General features: G+C 46.5%; 1 protein-coding gene across 18 annotated transcripts in view; it reads left to right on the top strand.

The window, feature by feature from the left end:
* PPP6R3 (protein phosphatase 6 regulatory subunit 3) overlaps window positions 1–27,277 on the top strand; it is a 138,931-nt gene extending 111,654 nt beyond the window's left edge. For 8 of the 18 annotated variants that reach the window (XM_087855089.1, XM_045775708.2, XM_045775716.2 and 5 more), the window contains 9 exons: window positions 3,575–3,672; window positions 5,297–5,351; window positions 6,702–6,832; window positions 12,201–12,322; window positions 14,361–14,514; window positions 16,113–16,219; window positions 17,894–18,044; window positions 22,256–22,375; window positions 23,063–25,822. In XM_087855089.1, the coding sequence (XP_087711215.1) occupies window positions 3,575–3,672; window positions 5,297–5,351; window positions 6,702–6,832; window positions 12,201–12,322; window positions 14,361–14,514; window positions 16,113–16,219; window positions 17,894–18,044; window positions 22,256–22,375; window positions 23,063–23,168 (1,044 nt within the window). In that variant the 3' untranslated portion in view covers window positions 23,169–25,822. Of the gene's footprint in view, window positions 1–3,574; window positions 3,673–5,296; window positions 5,352–6,701; window positions 6,833–12,200; window positions 12,323–14,360; window positions 14,515–16,112; window positions 16,220–17,893; window positions 18,045–22,255; window positions 22,376–23,062 lie in introns of all 18 variants that reach the window. The other 10 variants (XM_045775714.2, XM_045775721.2, XM_045775715.2 and 7 more) reach the window with 5 other exon arrangements.
* The last annotated feature ends 218 nt before the right edge of the window (window positions 27,278–27,495 follow it).

The raw sequence follows: 27,495 nt of genomic DNA on the forward strand, positions 1-27,495 counted from the left end.
CCAAGTAAGCTGTCGGACTCTGGGGAAGGCTGAGCTAGGCAGCTGCTTAGGTTTGATTATAAGTCAGTTTAACATTCATTAAGAGAATCCTCTGGGCCTGGCTCGAACTCCAGCGCCACACCCTGCTCCACCCCTGACGTGAAGCTCAGAGGTCTAAAAATGTAAATTACCGAGGGGATTCTGAACCTGTTCAGATAGCTTTAAGAAAAAGAATGCCCGAACACCTGTTTGCAGATAAGCCAATAGCCTTGAAGTTCGGGCAGCTGATTTAATCTAGGAGTGGTTACATTTAGTTCCCTGGAAAATAGGTTCCCTTCTTGTGAAATCTGATTCCATGGCTGTTGTGGGGAGACATTTTTCTGGCATTTTTGGGGACTGCCTGGACTGCTGACGTGCACATGCGGCTGTCCCTGTCACAGAAGTGCTGCATTGGCGGAGCCCTCAGCAGCCTGCTATCCTGTGACAGCCATCCGCTTCATGGGACCCTCCGAAGTAGGAAAAATCAGTCCTTTCTGCTGGAGAAGTCTCTAGGAAAGCTATAGATCATGCGTGGATCGTTTTGCAAATAAAAAAATGTGTTTCTAAACCACTTTTTTTTTTTTTTAATTTGGGAAGACAAGTTTAAGTTAACTTAAGAATTTTATGCTAGTCTCCATTTTAATTAGAATATTAGTTTATATATATCCATTACAGTTTCTCATTCACATTTGAAGTTAGGTCTCCTGTTGGTAAAGTCTTGAGTGTAGAGACTTAGGGCAGGTCCTTTAACAAGGTTACCTGACTGTGTCACCTGTGGGGACTTATTTGGCTCAGGGAATGCTCCCCCCCCCCCCGACCCGTTTGGTTGTGTCTTCTGTCCCTTCTGGTTTCCTCACCTCTAGTGTTTGACTCTTTCTTCCTTCTGATTCTGTCTGAAAGAGGTGTGGAGGGTGAGGGGGTCTTCCTCTTGCTGGGTCTGGAGAATTGGGGCTGACTGCTGCAGACGGGCTCTAGAGGCCTGATTGGCTACCTCCCACTCCCCCGTCCAAGCAGGCTTGTTCACAGGCAGTCACAGGAGATGGGACACACCAGGATTTTCCGTTGCTCGTTACTCGAGTGGCACCTCCAAAGAGATTTGCTTAATGAAGCGGTAGGCTCACTTGTCACTGACTTGAATGGTCCCTGGCTTTGGCCAGGATGATAGTTCTAGGAAGTGTGGGTTTGGGGTTTTTTTCCTAATAATTAAGTTTTTAATAATTACACAGCCATATGGTGCTTTCCAGACTTGGATTTTCCATCTCCAGAGTCCTGTTTCTATAGGTTTAAATACAGTACAGTGACAGTCTTCACAAACGTGGCTTTTGGAAGCTCTGATAGCTTTATTATTAAACTTGTATTTGGAACCTGAGGTTCTTTGCTAGCTTGCATCTTCCTAGAAGCTGGAACAGACTTAGAACTAATGAGGACTACAGTTTGTTGGTTTTCTCTTTCCTATAAGTTACTGCATGGAAGTTACTTGGGTCTGTCAGTGGCTGTGTATCTCCTTAGGTAGATGAATGACTAGACAGGGAGACAGACAGTGTAAGTATGTGTGTACATACGTATGTATATTTGTACACATGTATGTATATTCACATATATACATTTATAATATATTTAGTGTTTGCACGCTCTTTATGAAGCATTTAAAGAAACACTTTTGGGAACATTTCTTTCCTTTTGTACCCAAAAAGATTCATAACATAAACACCAGTGTCACAGAAAGATTAAAGGGGAAAAAAAAAAAGAGAAACTCAAACAAAACAACTGGGGAGGGACCTTTTCCCTTGTGTGACCATGTTTCTAATTTGTAAATAAACTCAGAGCCCGGCTTATGCCGCTTGCTCGGAAGAATGATTTCATGATTCTTGAGCACGGCTTTGAAGGTGGCACATATCCCATTTTACCTTATAAAAGATAAAGATGCAATTCAGAGTAACTGGCTTCTTTCTTTCTTTTTTTGAATTGGCTTCTTTTTGGTTTTTATGAATATGAGTGCTGCATATTATATTTTTCATTCATATGTCCAAGACTCAGCTCTGCCTGGCAGAACGTGTCCCTGCCCTTCTCTCTCCAGCCACACTCCCCTGGCTCAGCCTTGGCGTGCCTTACCAAGTACGCTCCTGTGAGGCTGGCCCCCTGGCCCCCATGTTCAGACAGTGTCACCTCTGTGGGCAGGAAAGGGGATGGCATGGAAGTGTGTGAGTGAGTAGAGGGGCTGTGGGGCTCTTGAGTTAGAAAAAAAGTGAGGTTTTAGGTTCTCGGTAAGCTAGATACCTCTTTTTTCAGACCTAAGGAAGAGATGCCTTCCAAAGCCAAATATAAGGTTTATTTTTTAATCATCTTCAGTTTGGATTATCCATGCCATAATTCCCTGCCACCAGAATGAGTAATCAGGAATTAACGGTAGAGGCATTTTTGCAGCCGATGTTTGCAGGGTGGGATCTGTGGGCTCTGCTCAGAAGGAGAACGGAGGAGGATTCGCTTTCTCTCAGTGGTAGCTGCCTCCGTCCCGGCACGTAGCCTCGGGTGTGATGTCTCTAGGTCAGCCACCAGCTACTGTTCATGCCCCTTGGATGGGGCTCACCTGCAGGAAAGAGCTTTCTCATCTGTCCAGAGCTCTGTCCACGAGACAGCATGTACATCGTTACTTGCCTCCGTTATTAATTGTTTGGGGTGGAACGAGGAGTGGCGCTTATCGTCATTGTCCTTCACTCCTGACTGAGAACGTACAACACATTCGCAGATTTCTCTTGCTCCGCTGGGCCTGCTTGTTTTTAAATCAGAAGATTAACATTTTTGTGAAGTCCATTTTAACATTCCCCCATTCCTCACCTAAGAAACCCAGGTGAGCCTGGTGCTCTCTAGAAATGGTGTAGGAGACAGAACGGATTCCTCTGTGGAGCTTACAGTTGTAGGTTTTTCAGAGTGATGTTGGATCAGTGTTAAAACTTTGTCCTCTCTCCCTAAGGTAGGTAGGATAGAAGCTACTTTCATACTCTTCCCAGCCTCTGAGACTGAAGTCTTTTTTTAAGAAATTGAGGTGTCTCTGAACATTGTGTTGCAGGCTGGTGACTGTGATGATGCGTTGTTTTACCTCTGGCGCGATGTTACCGTAGTGGACGGGGGGTGGGAGAGGCGGAGGGAGGTCGGGTGGTCACCACTTACTGGATCTTAGGTTAAGGTTGGTTGTGTCCAGAGGTGATAGAAACATCTTATAATTTCAGACTGTCATATGTCACTTGATCACCTCTTTGAACAAGACTTAACCCAGACCTCTCTCTAAAGATAATTCACAGTAGAGGACAGAGTGGTCACTTAACATTCCTTATAGTGACACGTGCGTTAGAATGACTTGTGGGCCAAAGTCCAAACATTTCCTTTTTTGGGCAATTTGTGTCTGAAATTATTTGATTTTTTCCTTAGAAAAACACACCAACTTTTTAAGCCCTAAAGCTATAATAAATAAGATGGTTTCTGGAACACAAATGGGCAAATAGTATGTAGAATGTCATTAGAATCATTATATCACTGTCACTGGTCCTGGGGCTGCCAGGCCTTTTCTGATTATCAGATGCAACAAATGACGTCCAATTTTATTGACCAGTTTGGCTTCAACGATGAGAAGTTTGCAGATCAAGATGACATTGGCAAGTGAGTATATCCTCCTGTTGCCCTCTCTCGTGCACTCCTGCTTTTTTGTGAGACATGCTGTGATTCTCCTGGGCTCTGGGGACTCTGCCACATTTGTGTGTTGAGAGGAGCCTGTCCTCCAAGGTGTCCCTGTAATTCTGGCCTGTTGTGCCCGGAAGCACCCAGAGGACAAGCGGGGTGAGAGTGTCACTCCCACGAAGAGGAGCTGCTGCTGGGCATGGCCTCGCTCAGAAGCTTCTTGTTCTTTACACTGAGCTTCTCTTGGGAGCTGGAATCGCTGCTCTGCCCCTTTCCGTTGTCGCGCTGGATAGTGTGACCTAGAGTAGCAAGTCCCTGCTGTAGTTCGTGGGCTGGAGCAGGCCCAGGTCGTTCCCATCAGCAGCCGACATTCTGTCGTGGTGGGAGCAGCTCACCATGTGTGCCTTCTCTGGTTGACTCACCGTAAGATAGAGTTGGCTGTTTGGAAGGCAGGCAGGCCGCTCGTCCTGCAGGCAGGGAAGGGGAGCAGCGAGATGGCAGTGATTGGTACTGTACCAAATTAATGAATAAAAAATGTGTGGGTGATCCACGGAAATGAAAACAAATGGTGTAGCATCTGGCCTCAGGAAAGGAGAGGTATTTATAAATAAAATATATCCGAGGGGGTATTTGAGCTCATGGGGAACAGAGCTAAGCGTCACGGGGCACTGCCTGATGTGCTCATCAGCACCCGTCATTGGGTGGCTCCTAGCTCGTGGTTTAACGCCGGCCGGTGCTGCTGTCTTGTCACCAGTGGCAGTTTCTAGCATGTGAGAAGCTCCGATTGTACCATGAGACATGCTGTGTGAGCGCCGAGGGTGGAGGCCTCACTGTAAGCAGAGCAAGGGTTAAAGGCTGGCGGCTGCCCTAAGGATCAGCTCTTTCAGATCCAAATAGAGCAAGGACTGTCCACATGGTGTTTGCGTCTGTACCCCTGGGGCGCTCACGGCAGAGCACGCAGGCTCCCCGCTGGCATCTCCACGCTCCCCTGTCTCCACTCTCAGTAAGTGTTACTAGTTAGGAATCTATCTCTTTAATACAAATTTATATTGGGTGCTTGGAATAATGATTGATTAGAAACAGATCTTGTAAGAATTAGACTTACTCAAAAAGTTACATTTCACAGGCTAGGAGTTTTTACCCCTCCTTTCTTCCTGATTATGCCATGTTACAGGATTTAGGGGATGTCTATTCTGTGTATGAGTTTGGCCATCCCTGGAGGAAAGCTCGGTGTCTGGCAGCTCTTGGGTACTTTTTCATGATTTGACTTGTTTCTTCTTTGCACATAGCCTATGTCTTGGCCAAGTAAGTATGGCCCAGGGAACTATGGTTGTTACCGTGGATGTTTATTAAGTCTTTTATAGGAAGGCTTAGAGGGTGTGTTTATTCTGTCTTACAAGGCCTCCCTGCCTTCCTTTCCACCCTGTATGAGCTCCTTAACACCAAGGGAAGAAACATCATTTAATGCAAGCAGGTTTTTGTTCTTATTTTTCCTGTGGAGATTTTAATGATAATGTGAATATTTTTACATTTAGAAAGTTTCATGAATAGTTTCTGTCAGTCTATAGGTAATTAACTATTCCTATACTTAATGTTTTCTTTACAGTGTTTCTTTCGATCGGGTATCAGACATCAACTTTACTCTGAATACAAATGAAAGTGTAAGTATTAATGTTTCGTCTCCCGAGCAACAAGGTATATGAGGGGTGGACAAGGGGGAGCTGGGATCTGTCAGAGTGTGCGTATGGCTGCCACATGCGCTGGGACCCTCTCTGCTCCAGGAAACTTCATCTTAGGCTGGTATTACTTCACCCACTCACATGGCCTGCGTGTTCCTTGTGGGTGTGAGTTTTCAAGCGTGGTTTAAGATGTGGCAGGGCTGAGAAAACTGGGGCCACTGGTGATTGCAGTGTAGACAAATAGCTTCAAAGACTGCAGTTTGGGTCCAGGCAGCCGCCTTTTACTTCAGCTGTATGTCACCGGGGCAGAAATTTGGGCTAGATCAGGGCCAGCTTGTCAGCCCCAGGCAGGGTTTAGACACCAGGTCAGCCCCATTAGCAGGTGATGTGGGATTAGTGTCATTTGAATGGGCACAGTCTTTTTTTTTTTTTTTTTAAGTTTTTATTTATTTATTTGACAGAAAGAGACACAGCAAGAGAGGGAACACCAGCAGGGGGAGTGGGAGAGGTTCTCCAGGCTTCCCGCTGAGCAGGGAGCTGGATGTGGGGCTCATCCCAGGACTCTGGGATCATGACCTGAGCCGAAGGCAGACGCTTAACGACGGAGCCACCCAGGCGCCCCGGCACAGTCTTGATTTTTATGTTGATTAACATAAGAGACCACTGGTTTATTTGCTGGTGTGATAAGGTGGAAACTGCTGATTGTACTGTTGACACTCATCACTGCTGAGCCAGACTGCTTAAAGGAGAGGAGATGTAGTTGCTTTCCTGTGAGGGCAGAGGTGGGACTGCATCTCAGGTGGTGAGGCAGGGAAGCTCTCGGAAGTAACCCAGTGCTTTACCGGATGAGAGGGAGTCTGTGATGACAGGGTAGGCTCCTATGGGCCTTTTGAATCCAGTCTTTTGGGGGAACTGCTTTGAAGTTTTGAATCCATTCTTTTTGGGGGAACTTTCTGTTGTTACACAAAAGCTGACATTAGATGTTTTTACATTTTATTTTGGTGTATATGATAGGCACTTTCTTTGAAAGGAAATGAGGGGGGCACCTGGATAGCTCAGTTAGTTAAACATCTGACTTGATTTCGGCTCAGGTCATGATTTCAAGGTCGTGAGATCAAGCCCCACATTAGGTTTCACGCTCAGTGGAGAGTCTGCCTGAGATTCTGTCCCTCTCCCTCTGCCCCTCCCCCTGCTCGTGCACGTGCACACTCTCTCTCGAATAAATCTTTCTTAAAAAAAATGAAAAACACAATTTATATTGGTAACTTTTGGAGAAAATAACTTGATTTTTAAGTTTGTTTTGTTCTTTCTCTCTCTCTCGTTTTTATTTAGGGAAATATTGCTTTGTTTGAAGCATGTTGTAAGGAGAGAATACAGCAGTTTGATGATGGTGGCTCTGATGAGGAAGACATCTGGGAAGAAAAGCACGTTGCCTTTACACCAGAATCCCAGAGACGGTCCAGGTGAGTCGGTCAGAGCAGCAGTAATACCCAGCGCATAAAGGAGCTGATGGTTAGGAGACATACACTGTATCCTGTGCAAATAAATACATGTGACCTAGAAACCAGTGCTTTTGTCATGATCAGAAATGCCCTTGTTGGGGTACCTGGGTGGCTCAGTCAGTTCAGCACTCTTGATCTCAGCTCAGGTCTTGATCTCACGGTTGTGAGTTCAAGCCCCACATTGGGCTCTGCACTGGGTGTGGAACCTCCTTACAAAGAGAGGGAAATGCCCTTAACTGATGTGAGGTGGTACCAGTACTCCTGTCTGCAGTGTGACAGGGTGTGGATGAGTCAAGGTGATGAACTTGAAAATGCTGGAAGTGTTTAGACATAGTTCGTAAAGCGTCCTGACACAGCCTCTTCTGAACGGAAGGCGTTGCTGCGCAGCGTAGTGTAAAGTGCTCTGAGTAGGTGTTCCCTTCCCAGGAACAGTGGCAGCAGCTGAGCTACGTATTGTTTCCTGTGAAAGACTGAAGTTTCCCCAAGAAAGAGAAAAAGTTGTTTCTAAAAGTTAATCTAACTTGGGGAGAGAGAGTCCTGTCAGTGGGGACCCTTTGGAATCAGTCCAGTTGTCTTGTTGTTTTTTTTCTGCCTCTCTAATTTGTTGAAGTTACTCTAGCCCAAAAACCTAAATATATTTGCTTCAGTACACAGGGAGTTCTTGTTATCTGAGTATCCATTACCGGAATCTTCATAGTCGAGTTAATAGCAACTGAACCTTCATTTTTATTTCATTTATTTTTAGTAAGTAATGTTTCTGCATGGCATACAATTCAGAGAAAACAGAATATACACTGAAAAGTCAGACTCACTCCCGGCCCCTGTCTCCTAGCCATTTATTCCTCTTGCTGTCAGAGCATGCCAGCAACACCTGCCTGTTCTCTGTGTGACCAGCGGTTATGTCGTGTGTTCTAGGAAGGCTTCTTGCTTTAGGTTACAGAAGACCCAGCTGTGGCTCGAACCAGGGAAGGTGCATTTGTCTCATAATCCATAGCTGTTGAAGGTCACTAAGCCTAGCTTCTTTTTTTTATGCCCGCTTTTCCATCTTCTGCATGCTGGGTTTGTAATCACAAGGTAGCTGGAGCTCTAGGACCAGGGAGCAAGAGACAAATATCTTCATGGCGTTTTTGTTTTGTTTTTGTTTTTGTTTTTGTTTTTTTAAAAGATAAAGCTCTAGTCAGACTTGTTGTCACCATTTGCTATGACATTTGGTCCTCATGTTGAATGAATTCACTAAATGGCCATTGCCTACTGCCATCTGTGCTCTTGGGACAGCCTGTCCTCACGCGTTATTGCAGCAGTCCAGTACTGCCCAGTGGGGCACTGTTTGTGAGAGTGTGGAGAAGTAGGGTGGTGAAGACAGTACCTGGAGGACGTGACAGTTAATCCCCAGGAGGAACACAGGATGATGAGAAAAGGCAACTTTTTATTATTTTTTAACAGCTCTGTTGAGGGATCATTGACATATAATAAATTGTATTTATTTAAATTATACAGTGTGCTAAGTTTGGATATATGAATATCCATGAATACATCCGTGAAACCATCATCTCAGTCAAGATCATGAACTTACCATCACCCACAAAAGTTTCCTCCTGCCCTTTTATATTGCCTTCCCTCCATCTGCTTTTTGTTCCTTTAAAATGATGAGTAGTTTTTTTCCTAAAGTTTTATATAAACCAAATTGCACATTACCTGCCTGACGTTGCTTCTTCCATCCAACATTATTTGGAGAGTCATTCGTGTTGGGTGATATATCAGTAGTTCATTCTTTTCTGTGGTTGAGTGGTGTTCTGTTGAATGGGTGTACTACCCACTGAAGGGGTGACTTTGTTCGTTTGCCTGCCGATTGGCATTTGGGTTTCTAGTTTGGGCTGTGGTGTCACTTGAAAATAGACTGTGGTGAGTGACAGATACATAGTATACTCTAAAACAACTCAGCGACAGAACAAGAAATTATAGTTAATAAACCAACAAAGGAAATTAAATCAAAAATAAATACCTAAAAGAGAGCAAAAAAATAAAAGGCAGCCGGGACACACAGAAGACAACTAGCTTTAAAGCTAGGCAGCCGCATCAGGAATCATTGAATACTGTTAAATAAGCGATCCCCAAACCCCAGTTAAAATGAAGAGATTGTCAGATTGGATAAAAAATCAGGTCTGACATATGCTGCCTCTGAGAAATAGTTGAAATATGAAGACACAAACTGGTTAAAAGAAAAGGTAGAGTGCCTACCTATTTAATAATAATAAAGTGGATTTCAGGAAAGGGGTAAAGAAGGGGTCATAACAGGGTCAGGTCCTTAGGAAGACATAACAGTTCAAAATGCCTACGTACCTAGTAACAGAGCTTCAGAATACATGGAGCGGAAGCTGAGGAAACTGCAAGAGAAGCAGACAGATCCACAGTCCTAGTCCTGTACTGCAGTGCTCGTCCTCCGGTGATGTATAATGGGCGGAAGTCAGCAAAGATGCAGAACACGTAATACTGTCAACTGTCGTGACACTGCTAGACGTTTGCCAAGCACTCCCCCCAACAGCAGCACGACAGGCACTGTTTCCAGGTGTACACGAGAGGTCGTATTTGGGCCCTAAAGCCCCTCTCAGTAAATTCCAAAGATTTCAAGTTCTACAAAGTATGTTCTCTGACCCCAATGGAGTTAAATTAGAAATCAGTAACAGATCTCTAGAAAACCTCCAAATACATGGAAACTAAATAACACGTGAGTTACAGAAGAAATTGGGGGGAGGGGATTGTATTTAAAGGGTCCTTTTCTCCTTTTCATACTGTTTATATTAAAAGTAGAAACTTCTCAAACCAATGACCTTAGCTTCCACCTTAAGAAACCAGAATGAAGGGCAAGCAGAAGCACAGGGAGGAAGTGCTGCAGTCAGAAGCTGTTCTTGGAGAAGATTGAGGAAGTTGATGCACCTCTGGGCAGAAGGGTCAGGAGAAAAAGGAGCGGCTTGTGCCAGGAACGAGCCAGGCAGCATCAGTGCTGGTACTAAAAGAACAAAAAGGGAATATTGTAAACAACTCTGCGCCAATAAATCTAACAACTTAGACGATCTTTGAAAGACACAGGCTACCAAAGCTCAAACAAACAAAGATAACCCAAATAGTCCTGCGTCTATTAAAGAAGTGAAATTGTTAGTTTCACACTTCCCACATACACACAAAAACTCCAGGCCCAGACGGCTTCTCCGGTGAATTCTACCAAACATTTCAGGAATTAGACCAGCTTTATAAAAGCTACTAAAAAATGGAAAAGGAAGGAATAGTACCCATGTCATTCTGTGAGACCACATCAGTGTGACCTGATAATGAAAGCTGACATGACAAGAAAAGTGACTGAGTCATTCTCATAATGTGGATGCAGAAACTCCTTTAAAGGTTTTAGGAAATAAATGCAGCAGTAATACATCATGACCAAGGAGGGTGTATTCCAAAAATACTGAGTTGGGGGCGCCTGGGTGGCTCAGCCATTAAGCGTCTGCCTTCGGCTCAGGTCATGATCCCAGGATAGGATCGAGTCCCGCACCGGGCTCCCCGCTCAGCAGGAAGACTGCGTCTCCCTCTCACACTCCCCTTGCTTGTGTTCCCTCTCTTGCTGTCTCTGTCTGTCAAATAAAATAAATAAAATCTTAAAAAAGAAATGCTGAGTTGGTTTAATATTTGAAAATCAATCAGTGAGCCTGTGGCTGAATCCAGCATCTATACCTGATAAGAATTCTTAGCAAACTGGAGACCGAAGAGACTTTCTTCTACCTGATAAAGCTTCTACAATAAACCTATAGCTGGCAACATGGTAGAAACGGAATGATTTCCCCCCAAAGATCAGGAACAAGACAAAAGATGTCTGCTCTTACGACAGCTTTGCAGGATTGTTGCTGGGGCCTCTCACTAGTGCAATAAGCCAAGAAAAGAAATAAAAGCTATCTAGGTTGGAAAGGAAAGGGTAAAAATTATCTTTATTCACAGACAACAGTTATTGTCAATGTAGAAAATTTGTTCTTGGAATCTACGAAAAGATTATTAGAATAATTAAGTAGGTTTGGCATGATTGCGTGGTACTAGGTCTATATAATCAAGTTACTAAATAAGCCTATTCATAGTAGTGTCAAAATATTAAATATGTAAGGATAAATCTGGTAAGATGTGTAAGACTTGGACGCTGAAAATTACAAGGCAGCTGAGAGAAATCAAGAATTGATAAATGTTTATGATTTGGAACTCAATATTGTTAACATGCCAGTTCTCTCCCCAGGTTGATCTAGAATCGGTACAGTCTCAAGTAAAATGATAATAGGTTTTTTAGTAACTGTCGACAAGCTGGTACTTAAATTTAAATGAAAATGCAGAGGAGCTAGGAGAGCGAAAACAAGCTTCATGAAGAACGGACTTAGGAGACCGACAGTGCCTGATCGCAGAACAGAGTAACTGAGACGGTGTGATCTGTAAGACAAAGTGGGTCGGGGGACGGAAAAGAGTATAAATAAGTAGGGGTAGAGACAGCTGAGTTCGATGCAGGTGCAAAAGCAGTTCCGTGGAGGAAGGATAGTCTTGTCTTTTGAACAAACAGTTCTGGAACAGGTGAACATCTGTATGCAAAATAAATGAGCACAGTCCATACCTCTCGGCATATGTACGCATGGATTCCAGATGGATCTGAAACCTAAAGGTGAAGCGTCAGCCTATAAAACTTACACTAGAAAATCCTTATGACCTTGGCTTGGGGAAAGATTTCTGAGACAGGACGCCAAAAGTATTATGCATGAAAGGAAAGTTTCATAAGCTCAACTTTGTCAAAATTAAGCGCTTCAACTTGGCTCGTGACACCAGTAAGAAGGAAGGACGGCGCATAGACTCAGGGAGGACATTTGCAAATCATGCACCTGACATGAGGCTTCCCTGAGGGTGCAGGAAGGACTCTCGGGGCTGTATAAGAATTAAAGACAGTAACCTGTGTTTTAAACTGTGCTGCAGATGTGAAAAGACCCTCAGAAAAGATGTGTGGGTGGTAGATCGGCACACGAAAGCCGCTCAGCATCTTGGCCACGAGGGAAATGCGAGCGAGCGCCTCAGTGAGATACCTCTGGGCCCTATTAGAAGGCGGTTTGTAGGTGCGCCCCACATGTCCATGCAAAGCCGGGGGCCAGTGGGGACAGCTGAGAGGAGGGTTAGGTGGCACACTCACGAAGGCAGGAATGAGCCAGTTGAAGTGCATAGGATTTTTTCTTACTGGATGAGCTTCAGAATGTCCTGGATTTAGCTGGTAACTGATAGGCAGCATTAACTGTTTCGGTCTCCCCCCCGCCCCCCCCAGCTCGGGGAGTACAGACAGTGAAGAAAGTACAGACTCTGAAGAAGAAGACGGAGCGAAACAAGACTTGTTTGAACCCAGTAGTGCCAGTACAGAGGACAAAATGGAGGTAGACTTGAATGAACGTAAGTCATCTTCTCTTCATCTGTGTTAGTGTGCTAGAAACGTGTTTTAAAATGCACCCTGATCTGCAGGCTGGGAGTTAGGTTGAAACACAGTCTTCTGAGTCCCCTTGGAGGTGTCAGTGTCAGGATGAGGCCTGAAGGAAGGAGCCTCTGATGATGGGGTGTCTCTGACAGTGTGGACACCTGCCGCGTGGGTCTGGCTAGGGGTGCAGCATACTGGTGGGGGGTGGGGGGGGTCTAGCCTCTGGGTGCCTGGCAGCAGGGGAGAGACCAGAGATTATAGAAGATGAGCAAAGGCTATGTTTGTGGAGTCGGGAATGCACTAAACCAGAGGAAAGAGCTTCAAGCTGAAACCATTTGAAATGGGTTCTTCGGAGTTGATTTATGAAGCCTGGAACCCTAAGACGTGTCTGGCTCAGTGCTTATTTGTGTCGTGCTACTTGCTAAGAAGACTTGCATTCACTGTCCTTTAAAAAATCCTGTTAACTTCTGAAAATTCAAGTACATTTTTCTGTGGGTTGATATCAGGACTTCCTTCAGGGCTGACAGTGCTTCCTGTTCCCCAGGAAGGCCTTCATGCATTCAGTTCTGGAGGCTGAAAGCCAGCTCTGGGTGTCGGGTGGGCCTCACCACCCCAGAGCTGGCTGGGACCTTAGCAGTAACCCAGCACAGCCCCCTGGGACAGACTCAGAAAGTGAGAGCCATGGCGGAAGAGAAGTTTGGCCTCTCTCCTCTCATTGGTTCCCCAGCTCACCGCCTTCAGGAGGAAGAAACGGGCTTTTCTGTCTGTAATTCAGTTCAAGTCTACATGCCTGTGTCAGGTTCTGGCTGTGTACCAGGTGTGGCTCACAGACTCTGAGTCCAGAGTCTCCCGAGGACAGAGAGATGGTGGTAGATTCTGGGGCGAGCCTCTGGGACAATCGTTCTGTGTAGCCTGGCATGGTGTGCAGTGAGAGCACGTGAACGGAGGCCTAAGTTCACCTGAAGGGACACATCTCTGAGGAGGTGACATTTAAACAGACCTGCAGGTTAGATCCAACCTCTGCCGGCAGCTAGCGCGGTGAGGCTGTTGTACAGGGTAGAAGTGAGCAGCCAGATGAAGGGAGAACTAGACAGACATGGGCAGGAAGGGTCCCAAGCGCAGGGTCTTCTGTTCCCGTGGAGCTTGGGGTGTACCTGCTGCTCACCAGCCCAGAAGCTCTGAACCCCTGAAGTTTGAGTTTTTTATCACTGGCCACTCGTGATTTCGTACACTTCCTGCCCCTCTTCCCTCCTAGGAGGGTGGGCTATGGAGTTAAGCTGAAAGTTCCAGCCCTCTAACCGCAGGCTGGTTCCCCTGGCAGCCAGCCCCATCCTGAGCACCATCCAGAGCCCCCGTCATCTCTTTAGCATACAAAAAGACACTGCCTCAGAGATTCCGAGGGTTTGGGGGTGGTGGTGAGTGGAGCCCGATACGGATTTCTTCTCATGTCACCAGAAGTCTTCCTGTTTGTGCTGACTACACTGGACTGCGGGGAGGCCATTAAAAGTATGAAGTAGGACCATGTCTGGATTGGGAAGCATTTACAGTTTCCAGTTTATTGCAATTGAATATCCAACATTCTGCTTTTTTTTTTTTTTTTGAACTTTGTATTTTGGAGTAACTTTGGATTTACAGAAAAGTTGCAGAGATTGTACAGGGAGCGGCTGTGTGCCCTTCCTTCACCCGTTCTTCTACCCCGTGTTAATAGAATCTTGGTACATTTGTCAAAAGTAAGAAATTAACATATTCTTTTATGTAGCTTTACATCCTCGTGTGATATTTCTATTGGAGAAAAAAGTCTTAGAAATGGGAATTAAGGGATTAAAGGAAACCTAAATTAGAATAGGATAGATGTTACCAGTCGTCCTCTAAGTAGTGATTGTGCTGTCTCTGCCCTACCAGTGATGTGAGTGCCCTGTCCCCAGCCCTTAACCTCTGCGAGTCTTCGGAAAAATATCCTGGAGTCCACTGAACTTCTGAAGTTTTCTCAAAAGGAGATCTCTCCCCTCTTTTTAGCACCCAACTGGTCAGCCAACTTTGATGTCCCCATGGAGACGACCCATGGTGCTCCCTTAGATTCTGTGGGGTCTGATGTCTGGAGTACAGAGGAGCCAATGCCGACCAAGGAGACAGGCTGGGCCTCTTTCTCAGAGTTCACGTCTTCCCTGAGGTGAGTGCTCGTGTGCCGGCTCCCTCAAGCTTTCTGTAGGCGAACTGGGGATGGGGTGTCACCTTGATTTACTCCCTAGTGAAGGGAGTGCCCTACACAAGATCACAGGTCAGCACGATTTACAAAGAAACCAGTCTCCGTCCTCCTTCCTTTTATCCAGGATGAGCTGGGAAAGGCAGTAGGCTGTGCAGAAAGTAGTCTGGGAAGGTGTGGCCCTGGGAGGTATGTAGTGAGGTGCCGACTCCTCGGGCTTCTCTAGCCCCACCGAGCTAGCAGAAAACAGGATTGAGGGGCGCCTGGGGGGCTCAGTCGTCACGTGTCTGCCTTTGGCCCAGGGCGTGATCCCAGGGTACTGGGATCGAGCCCCGCATCAGGCTCCTCCGCTGGGAGCCTGCTGCTTCCTCTCCCACTCCCCCGCTTGTGTTCCCTCTCTCGCTGGCTGTCTCTCTCTCTGTCAAATGAATAAATAAAATCTTTAAAAAAACGAAACAAAACAGGATTGAGGAGAATAGAAATGAGGTGGAGCCAAGAACTGACAGGCACCTCTCGGGAGCGTTACAGAAAATGCAGAATGTATCGTGAATTTAACAGCTACTGTGAACTTGTATTTCACTTGGAGCTAGTCTGGCGCTATCACCTGGCAGGGATGGCTGTCCATCTTACTGTTGGTAGAATTCTTGATGACGGCGACCTGGCATTTTATAATTTTCCTGAATAATATCGCCAACATTTGAGTAGTAGCCATGGATTTCTTGTCTTCCTAGGCTTAGTTTGATTTGCTAAACATTGTTTTATTTGTCTCCACCACCCCATTTGTTGCTCTCCCTGCTCTGACAAGTAGTGTTTTTAACCAATCACTGGCAAGCCAGGAGCACAGACTGTTAGGAGCTCATGGTTACTGTCTTCAGCAAACCAGAGAGCTGGCTAAAACCCACATGGCTTTATGGCAGTTCTAGGGATAGTAGGAAGCTGTAGTGCAGGGGCGACAGTGAGATTTGTGGGAAATGTTTCCAAAGTATTGCAGATTATTTCACGGACTCGACTCTAGCACTGGACAGTCGAGTTTTCACCTCTCGCTTTCTTCTGTCTTTTGTAACTAGGGGATACAAGCCCTTGGTTAGTGGGAATGTTGTTGAAGCAGCTCGCTTCCCTTTAACCCTTGTGCACAGGTCATGTTTTCTCGTTAAGTATCATTCAAGCCCTCAGACAGCCAGGCTCAGTGTGAGTAGGGATTTTCGTAAGATCGGTCCCGCAGATACAGTTGATGGCGCACACCATCAGCCCCCGCTGTCCTAGCCCTGGGAACCTGGTGACAAGGGGGAGGGTGAGAGACTGGTGCATTTTGAACCTTTCTGCAAACCTCTGTGACACCCCGTGCTCCCGTCCTGCTGATGTGGCAGGATATTTACCAGCCCGTGCTCACCCGCACCGCCAGCAGCCCTCTGCACCTGGCTCTGCCTCTGTGTCGCTGGAGTCTGTGACCGAGTGCTCATGTCGCCCCAGCGGGGCCAGAACTGCCTTTCCAAGGGTTTTTGTGAACCACGGTAACTGAGGGCTGTTTGCCATTGCTAACATCTGAATTTTCTCTTTTCTAAAAGTACGAAAGATTCTTTAAGGAGTAATTCTCCGGTGGAAATGGAAACCAGCACTGAGCCGATGGGCCCTCTGACTCCCAGTGTTGCCACACTGGCCTCGCAGCCGGAAGGTGGGTGTGGAGAGCAGAACACCAGCCAACACAGCCTGCTGGCCGCTCAGGTGATGGCTGCTCAGGCTTGGACTGTGTACTTAGTTTTCTAGATCTGAAAAGTTGTTTCTGTCCACATAACCGTTTATGAAGCCAGTCCTGACTCTCAGGCTCAAGGACTCAAAGGAGTTAGGGAGTTGAGATGGTAGGCCTGAGGTCCACAGGGCAACTGATGAAAAGAAATTGTGTATTCATTCCAGAACCAGGCATGGTGATTCTGGAAGGCATAAGGGATCTAAGTTACCAGTTGTTCAGTCCTGTCACTGTACAGAAATGGAAACAGGCCCAGAAAAGAAGAGTGTCTTGGTCTGTAGTGCCCAGTGTGAATAAAATCAGAATTAGATGTGTGTGTTTTCAAGCCTATCTGGTACTCAGTTCTTTTGTCCCTTGGAGTTTGCTTTGCTGGAGCACCCGTGTGTGTCTCAGCATGTTTCAGGCTATAAGGCCGTTTATTTTCTTCTCACCTTTATGAACAGTTGAGATGGTCAAGGGTATCCAGTGGGTTGTCATGTTCAAACTGCACACGTTGTTCCTTGCAGAGGCCCTGAGCTCTTTTCAGCCTGATGAATGGGGTTTGGGAGGTGGGGGGTGGGAGAGGGAGGTTGGTGAAAGAGGGGTGAGGAATCAGTATATGGAGGGGAGAAAGAAGGAAGTTCTTAGAAAAAGGGGGACATGGGGGGGCACAAGAACCAAGGGGCAGGAAAGGTAATAAAACAAGTAACTAATATGGGTCATATTTGTCATTTTTTTAAACATTTTATGTAAATGACCCCATTTTATCTCTCAGTTCTTCAGGTGGGTTTAGTTAACTTCATTTTATGGACAAGAAAACCCTTGCCATGGGGCGCCTGGGTGGCACAGCGGTTAAGCGTCTGCCTTCGGCTCAGGGCGTGATCCCGGCGTTCTGGGATCGAGCCCCACATCGGGCTCCTCCGCTATGAGCCTGCTTCTTCCTCTCCCACTCCCCCTGCTTGTGTTCCCTCTCTCGCTGGCTGTCTCTATCTCTGTCAAATAAATAAATAAAATCTTTAAAAAAAAAAAAGAAAAAAGAAAACCCTTGCCCTAGAATGATACAGCTAGTAAGTGGTGAGGCTGGGGTTTGCATTCAGGGAATGTGACTTCAGAACCCAAGCTTTATAACCAGGATAGCATATGGCTCCCTATTACAGAACAAAGAAATAATCCACAAGGAACCATAAGAAAATAGCTTAAAAAAAAAAGGACCCAGGTGGGACCCAACTGAAAGGAAAAAGATGCATGAGAATAGTACCCTGAATAAACTATAACCTCAGTACTTGTGGGGTGACGTGGGCAGAGGCTAGAATATATCTGCCTGCCTACTGCGCCCTCGGCTGTGGACTGGAACGCCCCCAGAATAGGAAGGCTGGCTGGGAGACGTTGGAAGAGTGGGTAGACACTGGACTGGGAAGGCCAGAGGGGCCCGCTGGTCCTGTGCTGAAGAAAACCTGTGGGGTGTGGGCATTTTTAAGAAGCCTGTGCCCGTTAAGAAGTGGCCTAGGCTCGCTCTTTTTCAAGCAGTAGATGGAACATCAGGTAGGTGGGTCCCCACAGAGGGTGAGGGACACCTGTTGTTGATGCGGTACGTGTGACCGTCCACTGCATGTTCTTTCCCAGCACCAGCCAGTGTGGCCATGGAAGCCAGCTCTGACGGAGAGGAGGACGCAGAAAGTGCAGACAAGGTAACTGAGACAGTGATGAATGGCGGCATGAAGGAAACGCTCAGCCTCACTGTAGACGCCAAGACAGAAACCGCAGTCTTCAAAAGGTAACCAGGGCCAGATCCTGCCGGCAGCTTCAGGTCGTTGGGGGCGGGGGGCGGGGGAACACCTCAAGTGTTGGCATCTTTAATTTGATTCAGATGTGGGTTCGGACATTAGCCTGACATCATTTTAGCCTCTGTTTCGCCCCATGAATCTGCATGAAGACTGGGAGAGTTTGGGGTCCCTGAGTGCCTTTCCCCTCTCTTCTAGTCCTCAGAAGACTGTAGATTAAGTCTAGTGGGTTCAGAATACAGGAGAATAAAAAATGGACACGTCTGTAGCTGAGTAGAAACTGGCCCATCAAAACCAGAGGGTCGGTGCCCTGCACAGCGTCTTCTCCAGACATAATGCGCTTAGTAGAATTCAGCAGAATGATAGCTTGAACAGTCCGTTTGGAAATGAACCTCACTTGTAAATTCATGGATCAAAAAAGGAATCCTACTGGAAACTAGGAACATAAAGTGAAAGAGCAGCAACGGCACTTGTGGCAGAGCTGGGGCTGCGGCGGGGTCGGCGCCCAAGGCTGCGTCTCCGTGCCCTGCAGAGCCCTGCGGAGCAGTAGGGGTGTGGCCCACCTCGTGGTGAGGTCCCTGCAAAATACAGGCAGCGCAGAACGGGAGCGCGGATTCCCCATGGCGGCACATATGCACAAGACTCCACAAAGTTAAAAGCTAGCCAACCGAATCCAGCAGGGTGTTCCTGAGTCATGACGGAGGACGTGTCGGTGTGGGTAAGGATAGGGTGACCCGGTGAAGCGCACTGAGGGTGATTGACAGACCCATAAGGACCATTTGGACCTTAGGTAGTTGGAGAGGAACATTTGATGAAAATTAAAGCCATTCACGACTTTTTGGCAGTTGAGGAATAGAAAGTAGATCCTTGAAACTGCTAAAGGAGTGTTCTGAAAATCTCTAGGGAACTTGATTCTTCACCACCTGGCCTGAGAAATATGCCCCTCCAAGACACACCGGGACATGGGGCGGGCCTGCGGCCTCTGCCGCTCTTCTTCGGCATGGGGCTGGCAGTCCTAGCCAGTGCTGCATAAATAAAAATAAAGAGAAGGCATAAAGATTTGAAAGACTGAAATGGTTCTTGCTTGTTTGTAGATTATTATTTTCTACACAAGAATTCCAAACAGATCCATGAACAGGCATCAGAATAACTAGGGAAGTTTAGCAAGTGCATCCTGTGAACCAGTAGGACGTGTGCTAGATGCTCCCCCTTTTAAACTAAAATGTTAATAAGCCTTGTCTGTAAGTTCAAAAGGCATAGTAAAGACCTAAGTAAAGAGAAGTATGTCGTGTTTGTTAATGAGAGGATATCTTCGGCATTTTGTAACAAACGAATGTATACAATGAATGCATTTCTAATCAAAATCGCGGTGGAGCTTTTCGTGATTAAGAGGCTGGTGGTGATATTCAAAAAGAAAACCAAAGAGCCAGAAATAACCAGGGTCATTTTGAAGAAGGAAGGGAGGGAGGCGTCATAGGTGAGATCTCCTTGTGGGTGTGCCGTGCAGGTAAACCCCGCACTTCCAGGAGCTCGGCGTGTGGGAGCGGCGTTAAGGTCGGTGAGGAAAGAGTGGACTGAGGAGTAGCGATTACCCACGTCAGGGAAAAATAAAATTAAATCTGTCTCGACATAAATATGAAAGGCAAAACTACAGCTTTGAGAAGAAAACATGAGAGCGTATCTTTGTAATTTGGAGGCTGAAGGTTTTTTAACCATAAAAAAGCCAAACCATAGAGGAAAATGTTGATGAATTCAATTTTTGGTCTTCTAAATGACAAAATGAAAAGACCCACCATTACCTGCAAAGGAAGATTCAGGAGCAGGATCTAAGAAAAACCTAATATCAACAAGAAAAAGTCAAGCTGATTAGTAGGTTTTAAATGGACAAAGGACACATGCAAGCCATTATCTGTGGCGGGAAACAGGGAGCAAAGCAGCTCCAGAGCGGGCCAGCTTTACAAGTACATAGGATGTGCTGGATGCAGAATGATTCGATGCTGTTTCATGCACTTTCGTCTGCTCATTCCTACCTCAGTTGTTGCAGAAAGTAGAAAAAGTGCAAAGCCTGCTGGATCTTTTTATGAGGCCGAGAAATCTTAATTCCAAAATCAGATAAGGATGATTACAGAAAACAATTAGCTCTTATCACTTACAAGCAAAACTAAATGCAGAAATGCTGTAGAAAATATTTGCTAACCGAATACGGTATCCTATTAAAAATAATTTATAATGATAAGTTAGGGTTTTCCGTGGACCATCAAGAAAAGTGTCATTTATAATAGGTTAACAAACTGAGGGGAAATCATTTGAGGTTTTTGAAAACACTTTGATCAAGTTCCATACCCGCATGTGATTAAAGCTGAGCACAACAGGAGCAGCTGGGTGGCTCAGTCAGCTAAGCGTCCAACTCTTGGTTTCCGCTCAGGTCATGATCTCTCTCAAGTAAGTAAAAATAAAATCTTAAAAACACACACACACAAAGCTGAGCAAAACAGGAACAGAAATGAATTTCCTTAACTTGTAAAAGTTAAATACGAAAATACTAAAGCAGAGCTTACACTTAATGAGGAAGTTGCAGATGCTGTCGCTTTAAGGTAAGGAACAAATAAGGCTGTCCGTTGTCACTGGCACCGTGTAGACAGTCCTGGGCAACGTTCCGAGGAGAGGAAAACAGTGTAGGTGAAGATCAGATAGGAAGTGATAATAATGATCGCCTACCACCAAGTCAGTAGCCAACTTTTGTAACTAGTAAGAGTTCAGCAAAGCTGCTGGGTAACAGCAGTAGCCTTAAACATCAGTAGCCTTTCTCCGCATCAGTAATAAGCAACTAGAATGCATAATAAAAGGCAAAGTACCAGTCATAAAGTACATCAAACTTAAGATAATTCCTAAATAATTAGACCCACATATCGAGAGAGAAAAAAGTGCCGGTAAAAGCAGCCCCAGAAAGAGTAGTCATGTGACGAGCTGGTGGAGTGGGGAGGCTCACGCCATGGGGCGCTGTGCCATCAACACCGGAAACATGGATCTTCCAAACTGTGCTGAGTTACAGAGATAAATACAATGAGGTGTGCAATTCAGAGCCACCGTTTATTTTCTAAGAATGAAAATAACACGTAGGAAGCACGTCAGGGTAGATGCTTTCACGGGGAAGGAGTGGAGATTGGGGATAAAGAGGAGTAAGGAACCAGGTGACTTGGGTTGTCAACAAATCTTTAGACTTTGGTCCAGTTTCCTCCTTATAAATTGCCTAGACCCATTTAAAAGCCACCCAAGAAATCATCTTAAAGTTAGTTTTTTTGTAAGCAAATCCAGGACGGGACTCCGCTCTGAGAATGATGGCCCTTCCCAGAGGGAACCTCCAGCTGCCCTTTAGCTGGTTCTAGCGCTGCCTCCATGGTGTCAAAATGGGAAGTGCAGACAGGACAGATAACAGTCTACTTGTACAGCCCGCAAACAATCAAAAGCGTTTGCAGCTTGTCTTTCTCTGCCAGGAGCCATCAAAGGCGGAGATAACCCTTCCTGTATTTTGTTTGCCCCCTTAGGGTCCGTTCTCACCTCTTCTGGCCAACGTTCTTGGCTCTCTTCCTTCACGATGTCTGTACTTCTCATGCACTGTCAGGGGGCAGCTCGAGGAGCTCTGTGCTGGTGCAGGCCCTGGTACCCTGCCCCTGCGACAGGAGCAGCAAGCTGATAGGGGTCTCTCCTGCTGACTGTTGAATGCTGGGCTGGGCCCTGAGAGCAAAATGCCTTAACTAAAGACTCATTCCTTCGAACAGGTTCATTTGACACCTCCACCGAGTCTGCTGTTCTGCTTATGTGCAGTCGTGGACATAGTCCCCCCCACATTCCTCATTTGTAGGAGTATTCTGAAACTCTTGTACATTTCTTTTTCTATTTTGCGCACTTGGCTTCAGAGTGTTGAAATCCTATCGGTATGTACAGTAATGCGGGCCATTCTTTATCAGACACCAGCTGCATTACATTGTCCCTCCTTTGGTTCCCTCTCGTGCGTGATCCTTTCCTTTCGTGATTTCCCAGTCACTGTCTGTGGTCCCCGTGGCCCCTCCCCTGAGCATGCTCGGCCCCCGGGCTTTACTCCATGGCCACCATGACTTCCAGGGTCATTTGCATGTGCCTTCATCCTCCACGGGGGCCGCCACCTGGGATGTCTTAACGCCGCCTGTCCTCCTCTTTACTGCAGTGAGGAAGGAAAACTGTCTACCTCTCAAGATGCTGCTTGTAAAGATGTGGAGGAGAGCCCTGAGACAGCAGAGGCGAAGTCTGCGGGCCCCCGGCCCCCCAGCAGTAGCCCAGAGCAGAGGTAACTCCCCACTTCCTCAGATCTGCCCAGGTCCTACTCCGGCTGTGGCTGTTGTCTCCCGGGAGCTGGGAGGGAAGTTGGCATCCAGGGCTGGGGAGCGGGGAGATGGGAGGGGTCCTTACAGGTGCCCTCAGGCGTTCAGGGACTTCCTAAGCACAGGAGCATTTTTTCAGGCCACGTCTAGGCAGGGTCCCTGAGCCAAGAACTCAGAACAGTTTACTTCCTTACCCCAAAAGCCAGAAACGGACTGCTTTTTGGAGGTTCAGTAACATTACTGGCTCTTTAAGAAATTACTCATTGGAAAGGAAGGATTTCCGATGCCGGCATACCTTCCCCTGCATGCGTTGGTTTGGTTTGGTTTGGTTTTTGTTTTTGAGGAGGTGCTAAGTTGAGGCTGATACTGAGCCCCTCTGGGATTGAGGTCCCTAGGCAGTTGCAGCCAAGTTCTCACGGGGTCCATGGGATCACCAGCCACAAGCAACCCCTGGTACCCTTTTTCCCGTAATCATGCATGTGTGACACACGGGGAGGGCCTTCCTGGAGACCCTTTTATAGATGTAGCTAAATATTCTTAACTCTTAGATGATTCCCTGTATAGTTTTGTGTGTGCACAATGTTTGTCTTGATTAAGTGTGAAAACCCCACTGCCAGAGCTGAGTGATTTGGAATGTGATGTTTTCTTTCTAGTCACCTATTGCTTAGACTGAGCCAGTGGTCTGAAGGGATAGGCCAAGCCAAAGCCTCAGCCGCCGAGGGCCGGCGCCCCGGCCCGTACGCACGGCCTCGCAGGTAGAGCAAGGGCGGCCTCCGATTGCTCCAGAGCTCGCACCAGAAGATGAGGATTTGCCCTTGGACCACAAGGAACTTTGCTCAGCACTTCCCAGAGTTAACTTTTTTGTTATATATATCTAAGTTTGTACATTCCTTCCATAAGGAATAAAGTAACCTTTAAAGCCATTTCAGAGAAGTTGTACTTTCCCCCTCACCAGACCCCCACACCCAAAATCTTTGTCACTTTAGGGGTGATGTGACCAGTGGGAACCAGCAGGGGGCGCACTCTGTTCACTGGTTGGCAAATCTCTGTAGTGGAGCAAACCCTGCTTTTGTTTCTCTCTTGGGAATTACAGCCAGAATGAGGGGTTTGCTTCCATGATTGAAAAAAAAAAAATTGGCGTATAAAACAAATTAATTATAAGAACTATTTGAGTGTGTTGGCTCTAGTGAAGGCTTCGGGAGGGGGAGGCATGGTGACACGGCAGCATTAAGGGATCCAGCCCCAGGTATACTTCACAGTGTCCTGGGCAAGTCACCTTTTTCACCTGGGGTTTTCCGTGGATATTTTTCCAAGGTATTTTGGAAATACCTTGGATCTTATTCCTAGCCAGTTATGTCATCTCCCTAATTTCTACCTACAAAGTTCCTTTATATTGAGAGCTGCTTAGAAGGCAGGGCAATCCAAGTCTGTTCCAGCTCGGAGCTGCTTCAGGAGTCTCTTTGTTTCTCGGACATAAATGATATAGGATGCTCTGGGATCATTTCCTTGGCTCCCTGGAGGGCAGAATTGCTTGCTTTGGGAGAACCTGCTTGCTCTTCTACCCGCCTAGAGACGTCTGGTGTGCAGAGCCCTGCCTTTCAATCTGCTGGACTGAGGTGGTGGGGGGACCCCGGGCCAGTGAACAAAGACAAGGGCGTCACTTGTATCCACGCGTTCATCCGTCTGTCCTTCCTCCATCCAACACACGGGAGTGTGGCAGCCAGTGTGGTCTAGGCCTGGGGGGAAAGCAGTAGGATCACACGTGTAGAAAGGTGCTGCTGAAGGACCGGGACAGCTGCATGGGAGATCAGAAGTCCCACTTAGATGGGGCGGTGGAGGAGGGCCTCTCAGAAGGTGACATTGAGCTGCTGTGATGGCAGGGAGGAGGTAAGTGGTCCAGCGCGTCCCATCCTAAGAGCGATGTACGGGAGGTAGAGAGCCATTGGGGCTTGTCAGATGCGCTCTTCCCCACGTGGTTGCTGTCCAGCCAGGTTATCGTGAGCCCTTGGGTTGACAGGTGCGCACTACTGCACTGAACGACTTGCACTGCCACGGAATTTAATGTTACAGCTACTATGGATCGAGCACGTGCGATGCCTGTGCTGGCCAGTGTGCCAAGCACTCGGCACACGTCACATACTCACCCACCTTTAGTGGGGATTGTTGTCCCCCCTTTCACAGGGGGAGTAGCTGAGCTGGGAGAGGGTAGAAAATGGACTTGAGACCTGGCAGCTTGTGAGTGGTGATGGTGGGATCTGTACCCCGTGTGTCTGCTGGCAAAATCCCAGTGCGTCTCAAAGCACCCTTTCCCAAGCCTGCTTTGTAAATTGTGGGAACGCCACCAAGACTGTCTTACGTGTTCAGGGAGGAAGGTTAAATTTGTGTATCTGCCACCATGCTGTTATCTAGCCTCCCCTCCCCTCCCCCCCTTTCTTTTGAGAGGGACGGAGGGCACACTCGGGGGGGTGGGGAGGGAGAGAGAATCTTAAGTTGGCTCCTGACACTGGGCTTGATCCCATGACCTTGAGATCATGACCTGAGCCAAAATCAAAAGTCAGAGGCTTAACCGACTGAGCCACCCGGGCACCCCTAGCATTCCCTCTTCTGTGCTCCCAACTTCAACCCTAACACTTGCCTGGCGGAGTACAGTCGTTAGAGTGCACACCTCGTTCAAGAGCTGGTCCTGTTTACAAGCCTTTTTTTCCCCCCTCTTTCAGTAGAAGAATCCTGCTTTTCAAGTGAAATTTTATGTAGATTCTAATACATGGAACAAATAAAAAGCTGTTTAAAGGAGGGAATGAACACGTGGCTCGTGACAGGTCTGGGAGCAACAGTCTAAAAACCACTGACCTAGTCTCCACTTGTGCTGAGACGCTGAGGTGGGATAGCTTCATGGAGCTCTGCTCTGCTGCAGCCCTTGCTAAACGCCTGTTGGCCACAGCTGAGGTGAAGCTTAGAAAACTGTTCGATTGCCTGGAGTTTTCGATAAATGCGTTTGTGGAGTATTCCACGAAGTAACTCCCAAGTGCCAGGCTTTGTGCTAGACATTGCATAAACAATACGGAACTAAACGGGGCGCCTGGGTGGCTCAGTCATTAAGCGTCTGCCTTCGGCTCAGGGCGTGATCCCGGAGTCCTGGGATCGAGCCCCACACGGGCTCCTCCGCTGGGAGCCTGCTTCTCCCTCTCCCACTCCCCCTGCTTATGTTCCCTCTCTCGCTGGCTCTCTCTCTCTGTCAAATAAATAAAATCTTTAAGAAAAAAAAAAGAAACCAAACGTCCCACCCTCAGGGAGCTAAATCAAGTTCATTTTGCTTTAAGTGCCTAAGATGTGTATCTCTTCTTCCGCAGGACTGACCAGCCAAGCATGCCAGGCGATACGTCTGTCAACGGCCCTGTATGATGAGTGACCCCTGCTGCTGCTGACTGAGGACCGCAGGCCGCCACCGCTCGGGGCCTCTGGAGACTACACCTGGAGCCCACCAAGCCGTCACTGCTGCACTCACTCTGCAAGGGATCAGGACCAGCAACCTTTATATTCTAGATTCTAAGACATTGTACAGAGAAATCCAGAAGTGTAAAAATATTGCACATTGACAAATACCAAGAATTTTTGCGTATGTTTATATTGTATTGTTCTAAATAATGGGTAGCCTGTGAAATAAGATCGTGCCGCCCATGTAATAATAGTAGTAATACTCTAGTTAAAACGGCTGTAAGAATAGTTTTATAAAAGTGAGGACACAGAGCTATTGTATTTGAAGCATAACTATTTGACAATTATTAGTGTGACCAAAGTCTTAGGCAGTTTTCATACATTTTTCACCTTGTACAAAATTCTGAATTCATTTCTCCTCCAGGCTGGTAAGGAGTTATAGGGTTGAAATGCCCTCTAAGTGTTATTTTGGTTGTTCTAACTTACAAACGTGATTTTGAATAAGAAATATTTGGTGTTCTTTTTATAACCAGTTTTTGATTGGTAACTGTTTTCTGTATTGTTTTAAACGGATCAAAAAATGTTAAGTCTATTGGTAGAGATTAAGTATTTATTGCTGCAACTTAGTTGATAAATTGATGTTATTGTAAAGCCATATGTTCTGTTAAAGTCTTGTTTGCTTGAAATGGTTATTCCTACAGGTGAAACACTAGACTATTTGGAGTGTACATGGCTTGTGGTTTGAGTTATTTTGTTTTTCGTTTTTGTTTTCGTTTTTTGTTTTGTTTTGGTAGTTCCTCTGCCTTTTAACCCATTCACCAAAATTGACCTTGTTAACAAGCATCACCAATGAACATTTCTGAGCAGTTTGTGTATTTAACAAACCTAAACCGTATCAGGCAGGCCAGTCGAGGAACGCTCGTGCAGCGCATGGATTAGAGCGTGTTCGTTTCACAGGCTCCTTACCAGCCGGAAGTCGGAACCTGGCGCCTGAGCATGGGAATGGTCCTCTGCACCTGGTGAGGTTTCCACACGTAAATTCTAAACCAGTGTGGTTTTTTTTAGAACTGGTTTGTGTATATATATAGTGATTATGGATACTAATTCAATGTAATTTATAATTTTCTATGTCAATATAAAAATTCATCACGGCCTTCTCAAACAGCTGAAGCAATATACCGTATATTGCCATATCGTCTGGGGAAAGGGTTCAATTTCTTCACCTCTTGCACTTCTAGATGCAGATCAGGTTTTCATTTCTGTAATAGAAAACTATTCACGTATTTTTACATCATTTGTTTGTCCTGACCAGTATTTAAAACCAAAAGGTTATTCTGAATAATGGCCAACGATTTTTTTAGAACTAGCATCCCAAGCAGCGTGCCTAAACATTACATTGCATATGGAAATAAAAAAAAAAATCAAACGTTTAATGCCTTATTTCTTATTTACTTTTCCATTGTAAATGGTGTAGAAATTCTGTGTGAGGCTTCCCGAGGCAGACGTAGCCCTCAAGGACAGCGGGGTCAGCGGTGCGCCCTGGGACGGATGGTGGGGTGTCTCCCTTGGCCCTGGCGAGCCTCCTCAGGAACCCTTTCTGTTGTGAGCTCCTCTCAGAAGACACTCTCCTCACGCATTCTCTGGAACCTAG

The sequence above is a fragment of the Ursus americanus genome, chromosome 24 (genome assembly GCF_024610735.1).
Source record: "Ursus americanus isolate L20-20 chromosome 24, mUrsAme1.1.p, whole genome shotgun sequence".
Lineage (NCBI taxonomy): Eukaryota > Metazoa > Chordata > Mammalia > Carnivora > Ursidae > Ursus > Ursus americanus.